General features: G+C 34.4%; 3 protein-coding genes across 4 annotated transcripts in view; all 3 read left to right on the top strand.

Moving 5' to 3' along the window:
- Positions 1,005 to 4,129, top strand: LOC107642585 (deSI-like protein At4g17486). The gene is made up of 4 exons (XM_016345982.2): positions 1,005 to 1,477; positions 2,215 to 2,502; positions 3,152 to 3,232; positions 3,709 to 4,129. Exons 1-4 carry the CDS (start codon positions 1,324 to 1,326, stop codon positions 3,852 to 3,854), a joined length of 669 nt encoding a protein of 222 aa, XP_016201468.1. The 5' UTR covers positions 1,005 to 1,323; the 3' UTR covers positions 3,855 to 4,129.
- LOC107641641 (putative RING-H2 finger protein ATL21B) lies at positions 5,423 to 6,704 on the top strand. Its single transcript, XM_016345124.2, has 2 exons — positions 5,423 to 6,198; positions 6,387 to 6,704. Exons 1-2 carry the CDS (start codon positions 5,556 to 5,558, stop codon positions 6,518 to 6,520), a joined length of 777 nt encoding a protein of 258 aa, XP_016200610.1. The 5' UTR covers positions 5,423 to 5,555; the 3' UTR covers positions 6,521 to 6,704.
- The window catches only part of LOC107642583 (palmitoyl-protein thioesterase 1), a gene marked incomplete in the record, with an annotated part of 6,166 nt that continues 4,095 nt past the window's right edge, over positions 13,443 to 15,513 (top strand). The window contains 5 exon segments of one of the 2 annotated variants that reach the window (XM_021122875.1): positions 13,443 to 13,623; positions 14,259 to 14,343; positions 14,512 to 14,563; positions 14,658 to 14,678; positions 14,776 to 14,829. In XM_021122875.1, coding sequence (XP_020978534.1) covers positions 13,551 to 13,623; positions 14,259 to 14,343; positions 14,512 to 14,563; positions 14,658 to 14,678; positions 14,776 to 14,829 — 285 coding nt within the window. 2 annotated transcript variants of the gene reach the window in all.

Genomic DNA, 15,513 nt, shown 5'->3' with positions numbered 1-15,513 from the left:
AGTAACATTTGTTTTCATCTAAATACAACCATTAAGGATATCATATTTTCTTAATCGAAAATGTTTGGTAACCAAAGAAAATCAGAAATACAACCATTTAATTAATGCTAAATAAGATAAGTTCTGCCTGTTTTTTTTTGCCTACCTAGCATTACCCTTTTTTTAATTACATAAAAAAATATTTAAAAGAAAAAGTTTTTTTTAAAAAAAAAGGTAACATGAAAAGTTTTATTTTCTTCTTATCACTTTTAAATTTCAACTAGTTTTCTGGTTAAAGAGAAAAAATTTTAAGTAGACTCTACTTTAAAATTATGTATAAATTTTCTTTTAAATTTTATTCTTATTTTTCTTATTCTTTCTATTTTTCACTCAAACAAAGTCGAAATACATACCCAAATCAAAATCCATCCTATATCGAAATGAAGTGATTATCCGTCCGAATAAGTTGAGTATCCGCATACAGATTATTATTTCTAGCTCTAATAGCAAGTCATATTTTAAATAAAAAAAAAACTCTTAAAAATCAGTAATTTTTAGTATTTTTAACTATTTTTTGGCTAATATAAATATTAAATTATTTTAATAAATAAATTATTTTAATTCATATATATAAATTCTAAAAAATTTGGATATAAATAAATTGATTTATATGTATAAAATTTTAATAAATATAAAGTAATATATATTTTTTGTATATAAAATATTGATAAATATAAATATAAATTATTATTAATAAAATATTGTTTAAAAATAATAATATTTATTGTTTATATAGCATTATTCTTTAGTCACCAAAAAAAATATAGCATTATTCTTTTAAAAAGTGCTGCATTTTCTAACTTATATACAACACAGACACACTCCGTTAAAACAAAAGTGTGAGTGAGGTCAAAAAACCGTTAGTTGAGTATGAGTAGAGGTTGAAAAGAAAGGAAAATGTGAGAATGTGGTGTAGTAACAGTATTGACAATGGCCGTTACTATTACACCCGTAACAGTTGGCATATTAACAAATATTACGGCGGCAAAATGGCCAAAACCCCCAAGCCACCATAACCATCACTCTCACTACTCTAATTCCAGCTTAAGGGGGAAGGGGCCACAACCAATTCACTTCCTAATTCTTCTTCAATTTCAATTCCTATTCTTTTTATATTCCTTACTCCTCCAATCGTAAGTCCTTCTCATCTCTCCTCAATTCTTTCAAGGGCTTCGATTCACTCTTTTTGGGGGAGATTTTCTAGGGCTTCTTACTCTCAAACTATTGGAAGATGTGGTTTCAATTCTTCAAATAAAGTTCAAGGAATTGTTTCTGCTGAGCACAATGCGGTTGTTTCCACTGAGCATAAGGTCGCAAAGGGAGCAGAACAGTGACCAGAAGAGCCGTGTTACGGTGTACCTCAATGTTTATGATCTTACTCCCATAAACAATTATCTTTATTTCTTTGGCCTTGGGGTCTTTCATTCTGGTATTGAAGGTTTGTCTAATTCTCTTCCTTTTATGCTAATTTTTTATTTTTTAACTCCTTCATGTGATGTTTTGTTGTCTGCTCTGCTTGTTATGGAGCACTTTTTAGCATTAGGTGCTAGATTGAGGATACAATTTTAAACACTATTGAAACATTGTGATTCAAAATGTCGTGTTTTGTTGATTTTAATGGCTTAAGATTCTGTTATTTATGTTCTTCATTGATGAATTTATGATACTAATAAAAACAAGTCTCTCTCTTTTCTCCTAACAGTATGTGCATTAACATTTGGGGATCTTTGAATTGTCTCCATAAGTATGTCACATGTGAAATGAGCTGTTGATGCATTAGTTTATACTTTAGACAATAAAACTGGTAGAAGAGGCTGGATCTCTTCTTATTTTCCCAATCTTAACTGTGATGTGATAGCTTCATTTGTTGTTAAATACGGTTGATAAGTGTTGGATGAATTTATCGCTTTCTAATTTGTATGATTAGCCTCAAAATTTGATTTATTTGGGTGGTGAGACTATTGATTTTGTGTTGAAGTACAGCTGGAAGACGGAATCTACAATAACTGAGCTACGGTATACGACAACTTAATGTATATAATAACATTAGACAATAAATTCATCCAGCTCTTGAACAATGGGTGTCAAATTTGCAGGACCATTTCATGCCAGTGAAGGAACGTATATGTACTTTATTAAGACCATCTTGTACTAACTTATTGTTTTCATGAACAGTGCATGGTATGGAATATGGCTTTGGAGCACATGAGTACGCATCGAGCGGTGTGTTTGAGGTAGAACCAAGAAGTTGCCCAGGTTTCATCTTTAGACGATCAGTGTTGTTGGGCAGCACCGATATGTCTAAGTCAGAGTTCCGGTCTTTCATTGAGCGCCTCGCTGAAAAATATCATGGAGACACTTACCATCTTATTGCCAAGAATTGCAACCATTTTACAGATGAAGTTTCCCAACAACTAACTGGGAAGCCTATTCCTGCATGGGTAAATCGGCTGGCTCATGTCGGTAAGTATTTCTTCTTGCTGATGTTGTATATTTTGTAATTTGAATGTTTAGCATGCATATGCAATTTGCGTTCTATAGCTTTATTTTATTTTATTTTTAAATAAGATGCTCCCACTTAGTGGGACAAGGCTTTGTTGTTGTTTGTATTTTTAAATAAGATGCTGCAAGCATGCTTACAATTGGACTTTGTTCCACAATATGGTGTGAGTTTAGGGTGTATTTGATTTTATTTCGTAGAACTGATTCTGTTATAGTTATTTTGGTTAGAATTGATTTTAACTTATAGTGATTTATGTTGGTTATTTGATATAATAAATTGTTGTTTGGATATTGATAAAATCATAGTTATCAATAGCTATGAGTTTTATAGTGTCTTTATTATTATTATTTGCCTATACTCAAATAACATGTGATTACACTTTAGAGGATAATTTGGGAAGTTTACAATTAAAATAACTCACTGTGAAAAAGTTCCGACGAGAAAGAAGAAAGCGATGCTTTTTCCAAAACATTGGTTTAGAGCTATAATTGATTTTGGGAAGGAGGATCCTAACATACTTGGAACAAAATCAAGTTTGCATCTGGGATTTTAAGAGTGCAAATGCATATCCAAACCCAGGCTTGCATTTGATGTGTTTTTGCCTTTCAGGTTCTTTCTGCAGTTGTCTGCTTCCACAAAGCCTTCAGGTCGCTGCAGTTAGACATCTCCCGGAATGCCTCACATATTCTGGTAAGACAGACAATTGGTTGTTCTTAATGATTTCTTGTTTAGATTTTATTGGTTAATGGTTGTGCAAGAATGACTATATTTGTTATAGACGGGCACATTGAATATGTTAAAATCTGTTGGTCTCTGTGTGTAAGTGCTGTCAAAGACTTATTGAGGGAAAGTTGCACTTCAGGTGAGTCCAGAAGGAGGCAGAGTTCGAGTGTGCTTTTGAACTTTCTTTCTTCCCTTGAGAAATATGAAGCATTATAGCATATATTTGAATTATAAAGACTTCTGTAAACTATTGAATATTTTGCTTGTGTATTATTACACAATCTAGGATGGATATCCTGTTTTTTTGTGATAATATTTTCTAAAATATATGCTCCTTGTGATGATTTGGGGGCTCTTAGTGGACTGTAGAAGAAAGGATTCTTGCCCGTCTGTAATAATGTGGAATCATGAGAGAAAATGGATCTAAATAACTGTCATTGCAGATGACGATGGATCAAAATCCGATGGCCTTTCCCTGTCAGTCGAGAGTGAAGACGAGGATTCAAATCACCATCTCCTAACTGCACCAAACGGTGATATCGCCTTTCTAAAGGAGAAACCAGTTAGGGTAGCAAGAGAGGTCATATGATTGTTATTCCTTCATCTTCTGGGTTATTATTGTCCGGTTGTTCTACTGTCTTGTACCGTATGTATAATGAGCCTTTATAGTACAACAATTTTCTCATAAGTGAAATATCTTAGACTGAAAGTCAAAGGGTTAAGCTTGTAGATTGAAGACAATAGTGTGTTGTATATTTTATCATGCAAGTGTCAATATGGACCAGATGATACTGTTGTAGATGTTACTACCTATTACCAAGTGCAATATACACCAAGATGTGGGACTATGCCAGTTTAACTTTATCCCCCAGCCTCCCCCTCTCTTGTAGTTAAAGTTACATTCGAAATTACCAGTTACTCTAAATTATATTTGTGCTTTCCGCCATTAAATAGTTTCAGTGTCATAGTCTCATAGACTAAAGGGAGGGATTCAATGCACAAAAAGTGCAGTGTAGACGGTTTTAACATGATAAATGTATGTGGATAGTTATAGTCTCAGCTCAGAGACTACAGAAGAAGGGGAAAAAGGTATAACTGTGACATGGTCGAATATCAGATGAGATTTTGAGTGTGTCACGCAAAGGGATGATGCTCTAGGTTCTAGCTGTGCTTTGTACCGGCAAATTTTGTAAAGAAACAGTCTTTGATAGTAACAAGGAACGGAATATGATCATATGGTATCTTAAACAGGCTACTGTCATTAATATTGTTACACACATACTGGCATACACATTATATATAAATATAGAATCACTTGATTGCCTTTTAACCATGCTAACAAGTTTACTCTACATAACACCCTGGTTGGATTCTTATTTATTAAGAGAGCTTTCTTATCTTTTTCTAATAAAAATGACTTGTATTTTCCACATAGACTAGTACAGCTCCAAGTCAAGCAAATGAGACAGAAAATTATGATGGTGATAGGCGAGCAGGTCACAAGGAACATTTCACATTTCTGTTTCAGGTCAACATTCAATTTAGGCCCATGTGTGACTTTTTGAGAGATTCTGCTCCTGCTCGTTCCTTAGCAAGGGGTTTACAGGTTTATTTATTTGTCCCCACCCAAAGTCCTCACCTTTAACCTTTATGACCCACATCAACACCATACCTTGTAGAAACTTGCAAGAAATTATGTACTTTTAGTTTTGTGGCGTTTGTCCATTCAATTTTGCTTTTATTTTTATTATTATTGAAAAAACTCAGCCAATGATAATGCATTTTGAATAAATAGGGAGTACAACGCTCTTTGAAAAATACCTGCTATTAGAGGAAATAAATAAAGAAATAAATTGTGTGTTTTACAATTTGTAAAAAAAAAAATATGTAGTCCATCTGAAAGTTAAAAAGAAAAATATATGGCTAACTCAATTAATTAGTAGATGACTCTTTTAAATCTCAATTATTCATATAAAACTTAACAAAATAGAAAGTTAAAATTTGTCTAATTAATAAATAGTATAATATTTTTTATTGAATAACAAGCCCTTAAGAATGAAAAAAAAAAAAAATCCAAATAGTAAACTTGGAAAAAGAGAAAGCAAAATGTGCTACTAGAATGGTGAAGGATCTTTAAATGGTAGATTAGGATTGCTGGTGTTGGAATTTTATTCCACCCCTGACCCCACCAACCAATATAACTAGTTAAGAACTTGCAAAGAGTGCCTCACACATCCTATTATTCTAATTGTCCTTCAGGACTTGTTCTGCATTTTCAAGTCAATAACCGATGGCTTCATTCACCTACTTCTCCTTCTTCTTCTTCTTCATTCTCCTCTTGGTTTTAACCTTCCAAACCTCAACCACCAAAGCCACATATTCAAGCTACCATGATTCAACCAAGTGCAGCCATGGTGGCCCTTCCATCCACTATCCATTCCACATAAAAGGATCCCTCCCTGGCTTTGAACTCCTCTGCAAGGAAAACCTCACCACTATCCATTTTCCATCTTATGGTGATTTGGTTGTCAAATCCATTAGCTATGATACCAAAAAGATTCAGCTTCTTGATCCCAAGAACTGTGTTCATGGTGTCTTTCTCAACCTCAATCTCTCATCTACACCTTTCCAATACTACCATGTTCTGAAGAACTACACATACCTCAATTGCTCTACAAAGCTATCTACCCCTTCTTTCACTGAGGTTCCATGCTTGAGTGCCGCAGGTTCTCATGTTTACACAGTCGACCCTGAACTGCATGTGCCTGGTTCTTGCAACGGTTTCAAAACCGTGGCAATTCCCTTTGAGTATAGCCCTTATATCTCAGACAATAGTCTTGGTCTTGCATTGACATGGAACTTGCCGCATTCTGAAGAAAGAAAAGACAAAGCAATAAGCAAGACCACAGATTCCCACACAACACGTTACACAGGTAAAAATTAATCAATTTTCTTTTATATTAGTTTGTACTTTGTTAATTCATAATCACGCGGGTAGAAATTTTAATGTCAGCATCTATAATTTATGAGACATTAAGAAATTCCTTTTAGTATATCAGTAATTATTGTATTGTATGAAGATTCTATAATTTTTAACTTTATGTTTGAACCTTGTGTCCAGTTTTAGGATTGAGTATCTGTTCTTTGGCGGTGGCAATTGCACTTATGATGATAAGCATAATAAAGGTTACTGGGTCCACATGGAATTGCAGTGAGAAAGAGGACCCATTATTGCAGAGCTTGCCAAATGTCTAGTCCAGTATATTCTAAAGTTTTGTGATAGTTATATGTTTTGTACTAAATTGGAAAAAGAAAAAGCTGTTATATGCTTTGCGAAGAGCAAAATATTACTGCTCAGTGTAAAAAGGACTCTAAACAGAGGTGTTACTAATGGCTCATATTCATATATATTCATATATCCTTTAAGCTGTTACTGTTAGATTGCTAACTTGCTTTAATGGTTGAAAAATATTCATAGGAAAAAAAAATTGATTACGAGTATATAACCAGAATTCTAGTAGGAATATGTTAAGATTCAATGGGGTGTTGATTACTTGTAGATGCCATGCCTAATTAGTATTTTCTTAAAAATTTAAAACTCGGTTGTGCCGCAGATTTAGAAAATTTTCAATAGAAGTTTTCTGTAAAGAAATTTTTCTTGCCTGCACCTCAAACACAAAGACAGTCTACCTTCAAGTCAATATCATAATTTTTGCCATTTTGGTCAACGGATGGTATTGATAAAGGATAAACTCATAAACCACAAAAAATGTATCTGACTTGGCGCTAATAAAAATATTTCTGAGATAAAATTGTTTGCAAATAATTTTAAAATATGCTAAAAATATCCAATCTGATCAAAGACATGTTCTGTTAATAGAAAAGTACGACAAGTACGACGAGACTCATTTGTAAATGTTAGAGTCTCATTTTCCATATAAAAAATATCACTTGTCACATCATTTTTTTGTGTTAATCTAGAACATTTCAGTTCACAGATGCGGGGAGGGAGCTAGGATAAAATTTAGGGAGGGACCAAAGTTTAATTTTTTAGTATAAAGAGATTAAAATTAAAATTTTAAAAGGGGCTAAACCAAAATTTACACATCCTGCCCCTTTTATCTATGACTGGCTCCGCCCCTGCACAGATGCGCATTTTTGTCATGTTTTTAAATAATTTAAAAATATTTTTGTTCATAACAAAATTTAGAAATATTTTTGCCAACAACAAAATAATTCAAATGCATTTTCAGTAAGTGCAAATAAGGCTAAAAGTTATTTTTTTCTTCTTATCAAAACGGGCCAATGACACAGCCCATGTAATGGGAATGAGTTTCAGCGATGAGGGATCCAACTTTAAAGATGGGCTAAAAGACTATGGGCTTTGACACCAAAATAAAAATTAACTTAATGCTTAAGGGCCAATTGGCCACATATATGAGTCGTGCACGTTTTAACTGTCGGCTTGGTTGTCCATGAAGTAATGGAAGCTTACAAGTAAAAGCATTAGGCACACGCTGGTTAAGTCATCTGGAAATCAATCTTCCCTGTAAATTTTAGCCTTGCATCGTCTTTGAATTTATTGGAAAGAAAACAAACTTATCTACCTCATGATTAAATTCACAATTTTATTATATTTTGTTGATTAATTAGTTAATTTTTTACATCGAAAACTAAAAAAACTCTAGGAACACTAAAACTTCTAAAACTTAATAATATATCGTATTCAAAGGTGATAATTTTAAAAATCGAAGATGTGCGGTGGAATGAGTGGGAAAAGACTTTGAGGGTGAAACACGGCGAGGCAGCCGATAATGTCGGCAGAAGAGATAAGGAGGAGAGCGGGGGAGGGCTTGCATCAGGGGAAAAGGAGGATCATATTTCGGGAGGGGTTTCTAAGCCTTTGGAGGTTTCTTTCAGGGACAAAGTTGTGGGTTCTAAGATTGCTAAAACTTTTTCACTCGTTGAAACTTTGTCGGGAGATAACATTACGGTAGTTTCTGGGAAGCAAGGAGATCTCTTGCCACCGAGTGTCACGTTTACCCAAGAAGCTAAGAATTGTTTGGCAGAACTTTATAAAGACGCTATAGTGATTAAGGTGCTAGGTAAACATTATAGCTACACTGCATTGTCTCATAAACTCCGAACGGTATGGCGGATTAAGGGAGGTTTTGATTTATTGGACGTGGGGTTTGACTACTTTCTTGTGAAGTTTGATGTGGCTGAGGAGCGAGAAAAGGTTCTCTTAGGAGGTCCATGGATGATCGAGGGAAATTATGTGGCTGTGAAGTCTTGGGATCAAGAGTTTAGATCAAGTGAAAATTGTTTTGGAGCAACTTGTGGATTAGAATTTTCGGATTACCAATTTGGTGCTACCAAGAAGATGCAATGCTCCGTGTTGTGGCTGCAATTGGCATTCCCGTCAAGGTTGATTTGGCAACAAAATTAGCTGAAAGAGGACGATATGCTCGAGCTTGTGTTCAGATAGATTTAGGATTGCCAATGACTAAGAAGATTCTTATTGAAGGTGTTGAATATGAGGTTGAATATGAAAGTCTTCACCTTATTTGTGGCTCGTGTCTCAAGTTTGGTCATGATATGAAGGTGTGCAAGACTGACAGCAATACAGCAGGAGGAACTAATGCCAAAGTGGTCGGCGATGTAGCAAAGCAGCCAGAAAGTTCGAATTCAAAAAATCCAGTGCATGTGAAAAAGGAAAGTTTTAATTTTGGCAAAAATCTTGGAGATGGGACTGTAAATGTTGCTGTCCCAAATTTGGTGGAAAGTGATTTGCATGTTGTTCATGTAAACCATGCACAACATGAGGATTTGGAAGGCTGAACTCAAGTGATTAGAAAAAGAAAGTATAAAATGGGTTAAAAGTCTTTTCCTAGCACCCATCAGGTCCAACCAAAAGCAAAGAAGACTCCTAACAAGGCTACCAATACTTGGACAAGGCCTAATCACCAACGTACAACACATGCTACTGGATCCAAAGTAAAATTAAGTAGGGGCATCAATATTGAAAAACCGGTTAGTGTGGCTTCTTCGGGGACACGGCACAATGTTCATCATCAGCAGCAAGGTGAGACAACAAATAGTACTGTGCGAAAGTGTCCTCGCCCAAACTCTTTGCAGAATTCACCAATAGATAAGGATGGAGCATCGACGGCGGGTGTGGCGCAAGTTTCGACGGAGAAAATTGTGCTGCAACTTGAGAGTCTATTAAAGGCAGGATCGTTGAAGACAGGGACATCATGTTGAGTCTCGGGTTTGTTATTGGAGCTCCTTTTTTGCTGTTTTTTATGGATAGTTTCAATATCATAGCCTGGAATGTAAGGGGTGCGTCTAACAAGATGGCCCATGTGCATTGCAAAAATTTGGTAAGAATATATAAACCATATTTTTTCTTTCTCTTCGAGACTCGTACCATGTTTAATAATTTGAAGAATTTTTGGGATAAGTTGGGTTTTCATTGTGTTGGTATTGAGGAAGCAGTAGGACACAGGGGTGGCATTTGGTTTCTATCATCTATTGCTAATGCTTCTTGTGTGGTTATTGACCAAATTGACCAATGTATCACAGTGAAAGTGAGTGTGGGTAACTTAGTTTGGCTTTGTAGTGCAGTGTATGAGAGTCCTCAATTCGAAAAAAGAGGTATGCTTTGGGATCATTTGCATTCTATTCATTCAAGCCAGACCGTGGATGGCCGTTGGTGATTTTAATGAGATTGTGACACTAGACGAGAGTACAGGTGCTTATTTTTCTTCTCACAGAGCTAGTCTATTAGCTACTACTCTAGATGACTATGAGCTCTTTGATCTTAAAGTGATTGGTAGGAGATATACTTGGTATAGAGCAGTTCAGGCTGGCAGGGACTTGGCTAAAAAGTTGGATAGAGCTCTAGTTAATGAGGCGTGGATGACAATGTTTCCTGAGGGTTATTCTAAAATTCTTAGCAGGCTTCATTTTGATCATTGTCCTATTTTAGTTCGTTGTCATGGTGGCCCTAGAGTGAAAGGTTCTCGTTTTTTTAGATTTTAAGTTGCGTGGGCAACACATCCTTCTTATAAACATGTTATTAGTAAGGCTTGGAATCAAGAGTTTGGAGGCATTACTGAAAGGTTTAAGATGGTTCAACAGGCTTCTTTGAACTTTAACTCAAAGATGTTTGGAAATATTTTTATGCGAAAAAGTAAGCTAGAATATCAGATTGATCAGATTTAACGGCGTTTGGAGGTTATCGATGTGTTATCTCTGAGAATTAGAGAAGCTAAATTGAGGAAAGATTACAATAGACTTTTATTGTAAGAGAAACTTTTTTGGTACCAAAAATCTAGAGAGCAGTGGGTCAAGTATGGGGATAGAAACACTAAATTCTTTCATCTTCAGACTTTGGTGCGTAGAAACCATAATAGAGTACATAGATTATATGTTAGAGATGGGTCTTGGTCTACTGATCCAGATATTCTCCAGGAAGAAACCCTCTCTTTTTACAAGAATCTCTTTGGTACAACGGAAGAGGTTGAGGTTGATTGTTTAGGGGATGTTCCGATGCCCACTCTAAGCACCGAGGCTTGTGCTAGGTTAATTGACCCTATCTCTTTTGCGGAAGTCAAGTCAGCAGTATTCAGTATGAGCCCTTTTAAGGCTCCTGGTCCAAATGACTTTCAAGCTTATTTTTTTAAAGAATATTGGGAGATAGTAGGCACTGAGATTTGGAATATTGTCCGGAGCGCTTTTTTGGGAGAGTACTTAAATCCTAGCATCATGAAAACTCTGATTGTGCTTATTCCTAAAATTGATAACCTTACTTTTATGAAGGATTTCAGGCCTATTAGCTTGTGTAATGTTGTTTATAAAATTATCACCAAAGTATTGACTAATCGACTTCGGCCTTTTCTTCCAGATATTGTTAGTCCTTTACAAGGAGGTTTTATTCCGGGTCGTGGTGCTCCTGATAATATTATTGTGGCCCAAGAAATTCTGAATTTCATGAAACACACAAAATCCAAGAAAGGTACTCTTACTTTTAAAATTGATCTTGAAAAAGCTTATGATAGGGTGGATTGGAGGTTTTTTGAGAGTACTCTCATTGCTTTTGGTTTTCCTATCATTACTGTTAATTTGATTATGAATTGTGTCCGTGCATCATCTCTTTCTATTATGTGGAATGAGAATAGATTGGATAGTTTTGCTCCTAGAAGGGGCTTAGACAGGGCGATCCAATGTCTCCTTACTTATTTGTACTTTGTATGGAAAGACTTGCTTGCTATATATCTCATAAGGTGGTCGAGAGTGTGTGGAAACCAGTTTCTGTCACTAGGGGTGGCCCAAAATTTTTTCATTTGATGTTTGCAGATAATCTCTTACTTTTCTGTCAGGCTACAAAGAGTCAGGTCCAAATGGTCATGCATTCTCTTAACATTTTTTGCAAGGCATCTGGCATGAAAGTGAATCTTGAAAAGTTTAAAACTTTTTGTTCTAAAAATGTGACTACTCGTAGAAGAGATATTTTTACTAGTGTTTCTTCAATACGTTTTATTTTGGACTTAGAAAGATATCTTGGAGTTAACCTTAATCATTCCTGTATCAATAAGGCTTCTTTCATTCGGTAATTGAGAAGGTGAAGTGATTGGAGTTAACCTTAATATTACTGCTCAGTGTAAAAAGGACTCTAAACAGAGGTGTTACTAATGGCTCATATTCATATGTATTCATATATCCTTTAAGCTGTTATGGTTAGATTGCTAACTTGCTTTAATGGTTGGAAAATATTCATAGGAAAAAAAATTGATTACGAGTATATAACCAGAATTCTAGTAGGAATATGTTAAGATTCAATGGGGTGTTGATTACTTGTAGATGCCATGCCTAATTAGTATTTTCTTAAAAATTTAAAACTCGGTTGTGCTACAGATTTAGAAAATTTTCAATAGAAGTTTTCTGTAAAGAAATTTTTCTTGCCTGCACCTCAAACACAAAGACAGTCTACCTTCAAGTCAATATCATAATTTTTGCCATTTTGGTCAACGGATAGTATTGATAAAGGATAAACTCATAAACCACAAAAAATGTATTTGACTTGGCGCTAACAAAAATATTTCTGAATTTTATTATCAAAAAAATTATTTGTAAATAATTTTAAAATATGCCAAAAATATCCAGTCTTATCAAAGACCTGCTTCGTTAATAGAAAAGTATGACGAGATTCATTTGTAAATGTTAGTACTTTTCATATAAAAAATACTGTTTATCACATCATTTTTTTGTGTTAATTTAAAACATTTTAGTTCACATATCATAGATGCGCATTTTTGTCATATTTTTAAATAATTTAAAAATATTTTTGTTCATAACAAAATTTAGAAATATTTTTGTCAACAACAAAATAATTCGAATGCATTTTCAGTAGTTTAACCTATTGAGAAATCAACCTGTAAATAAGGCTAAAAGTTTTTCTTTTTCTTCTTATCAAAACGGGCCAGTGACACAGCCCATGTAATGGGAACGAGTTTCAGCGATGAGGGATCCAACTTTAAAGATGGGCTAAAAGACTATGGGCTTTGACACCAAAATAAAAATTAACTTAATGATTAAGGGCCAATTAGCAACATATATGAGTCGTGCACGTTTTAACTGTTGGCTTGGTTGTCCATGAAGTGATGGAAGCTTACAAGTAAAAGCATTAGGCACACGCTGGCTAAGTCATCTGGAAACCAATCTTCCCTGTAAATTTTAGCCTTGCATCGTCTTTGAATTTATTGGAAAGAAAACAAACTTATCTACCTCATCAGTACGTATTAGATATAACACATATATTAGGTGAAAATGTTTGTGTATTTATTTTTATATAAAATTAATAATTAAAAATTATTAAATAATAATTTAATTAAATTTATTAAATTATCTAATAATTGTTTGGTGAAAACTCAGGTAAAGTTGACTTCATGTAAAGTTGATACCTGAGAGCCGTTGGATGAAAATTTAGTCAAATTAGTCAAATCATTTAACATTCTCAGTATCAACTTTACTTGAAATCGAGTTTCCACCTAATTGTTTTAAGTATTAACTGAAAATAGTTGAGGGTAGCAATTTTAATTGAATGTTGTGTTTGTCGTTATTAGTAACTAACAGCCTAACAGGAATGGGAACACAAACACAATAATAAGCGTTGGCTTAACCCAAAGTTTGTTGGGAGAAGTAGTTGGTTAGAATCAAGTTGAAGCCTTGACTACACTACAATACACCAAACGCACCTTCCTCAACCCCTTGCGAATTCGCGATGGCCATGGCAATGGCGATTCTCTTCATAATCTTCCCCCTCGCCTACTCCATTCCCTTCATCGTCCTCCATGGTATCTCACTTTTACTTACTTGCTTAATGTAGTGAACTTTGGTACAAATGAGTTTAGTTACACTGTCTTTTTAATTATTATTCATTCTGTTTTTCCATTTGACTATAACTGTAATAGTTCTAGTATTTAATTTCGGTTACTCCTTTTCAATTTCTGCCACATAAGTTTCCGATTTTACACGGATTCGGTTTCTGAAAAGCCTTCATGTTTCATATCACATCATATACTATTACTCATAGGTTGCAGCCTGCGCTACTTGTTTCTTGCATTTTTTTGGGAATTTATTCTATTTCTAGTTAAATTATTGATTATCTTTCTAAATACATCCTCCTAGACAAGGTTATCAAACTATCCGGTTAAAACTCATTACTCTTATGATTGACAAGTTTCGGCCCTAGATTGAGTTTACAAGTTTACTAGTTGAGTTTTTGCTGATTTAAGTGTAGCTAAATCAAGGAATGAGCGATTCTTTTATAAGATTTCAAGACTTTGAAATTATCTAACTTTTACTTCAGTATTTAGGAGGATGTTTAGGTTTTTTTTTTAAAGATGCTATATTGTTGTTCTTTATTTTGTTATGGTTTCACCATCTTTAGGTAGCATTATACTAGTATTACAATGATTTCTCGTGGCAGGAATTGGAGACCAGTGCTCCAATCGTGGAGTGAAAACTTTCACTGAGGAATTGAACAGCTTCTCGGGTGTGAAAGGATACTGCATGTATGCTTGCATTACTCTTGTTCTTTATATTAATTTCTTCACTATATGTAGAGTACAGTAATTTTATGGTGCATTATTTCTAGTATTTTCCCCGGTTCTGTTTTGAACTCAGCATGCTGAAGCTGTAATTTAACTTTCTTCACTGATAAAGTTTCCCAATTTTTCCAGTGAGGTGGGCAATGGGTCATGGGATTCATGGTTTCTGCCTTTGACAGAGCAGGTATAGTTAAGAAAAAAGAGGATTTGCTATGTTGAGTGGAAGGAATTAGTAGTATTTATTATTTTAACATTTGTGTTCTTTTACTTGATTGCAGACTAATATTGTTTGTGAAAAGGTGATTAGGATTCCTGCAGTATTATGGTAACATTTCTTGCTATGCTTTTAAAACCAATTTTGCCTTTTGAAAATGTGACCCCTGCCACCACGTGCAGGTGAAGCAAATGAAAGAATTGAAGGGAGGATACAACATTGTTGGGCTCTCACAAGTATGACAATAGAATTGGAATCTTCTACATTTTTCCCTTTTGTTTCTCTGTTCATGTGAATTCTCTTTCAATCTTTGGAATGCCAATGAGTGCTGACGAGTGCTATATTAGAAAGTTTTTGCAAATGCTTTAAATGAATTTAAGGTGCCTCCAACAAAATAGGGAAGTTATGCTGACAGAATACTTGTGACTAATCTTTTTAAATTCAAAGTAATCCAATGAAGTTATGATTTATCTGTTATTTCAGACCCAAGCTTTATAAATAGATGACATTAGTAAAGGTTTGCATCAGCCAAGTCCCCCTTGACAAACATTTGGTGACAATGCTGTTGATTTCCCTTGTCGTTTATGTGTGTTTTCTTGCAATTCATCTTAGTTTATTATATTTTTCGTAACACTTAGTTACATATTTCATTGCTTTTCCGTTTTTTGTTATGCATTTTTTGAGCATGTTTTGTAACAATTTGTGATATTTATTTTACATTTTTTATTATTTAGTTACTTATTTTGTTTGGGAAGAGAGATGGGTATACTATGTGGGAAGATGACCTAACTCTGATATTACTTTTCCTTTTTCAGCTATTCATCATGTAATATTAAACAACTACTTAGTTTCATAGCTCATTCCTGTTAGCTTCTTCCATAACTTAAAACCTTCTGTTTTATTCTTGAATTTCTCTTGCT

Source organism: Arachis ipaensis, chromosome B05 (assembly GCF_000816755.2).
Source record: "Arachis ipaensis cultivar K30076 chromosome B05, Araip1.1, whole genome shotgun sequence".
Classification (NCBI taxonomy): Eukaryota; Viridiplantae; Streptophyta; class Magnoliopsida; order Fabales; family Fabaceae; genus Arachis; species Arachis ipaensis.
This window is presented reverse-complemented; position numbering and strand designations above follow the sequence as displayed.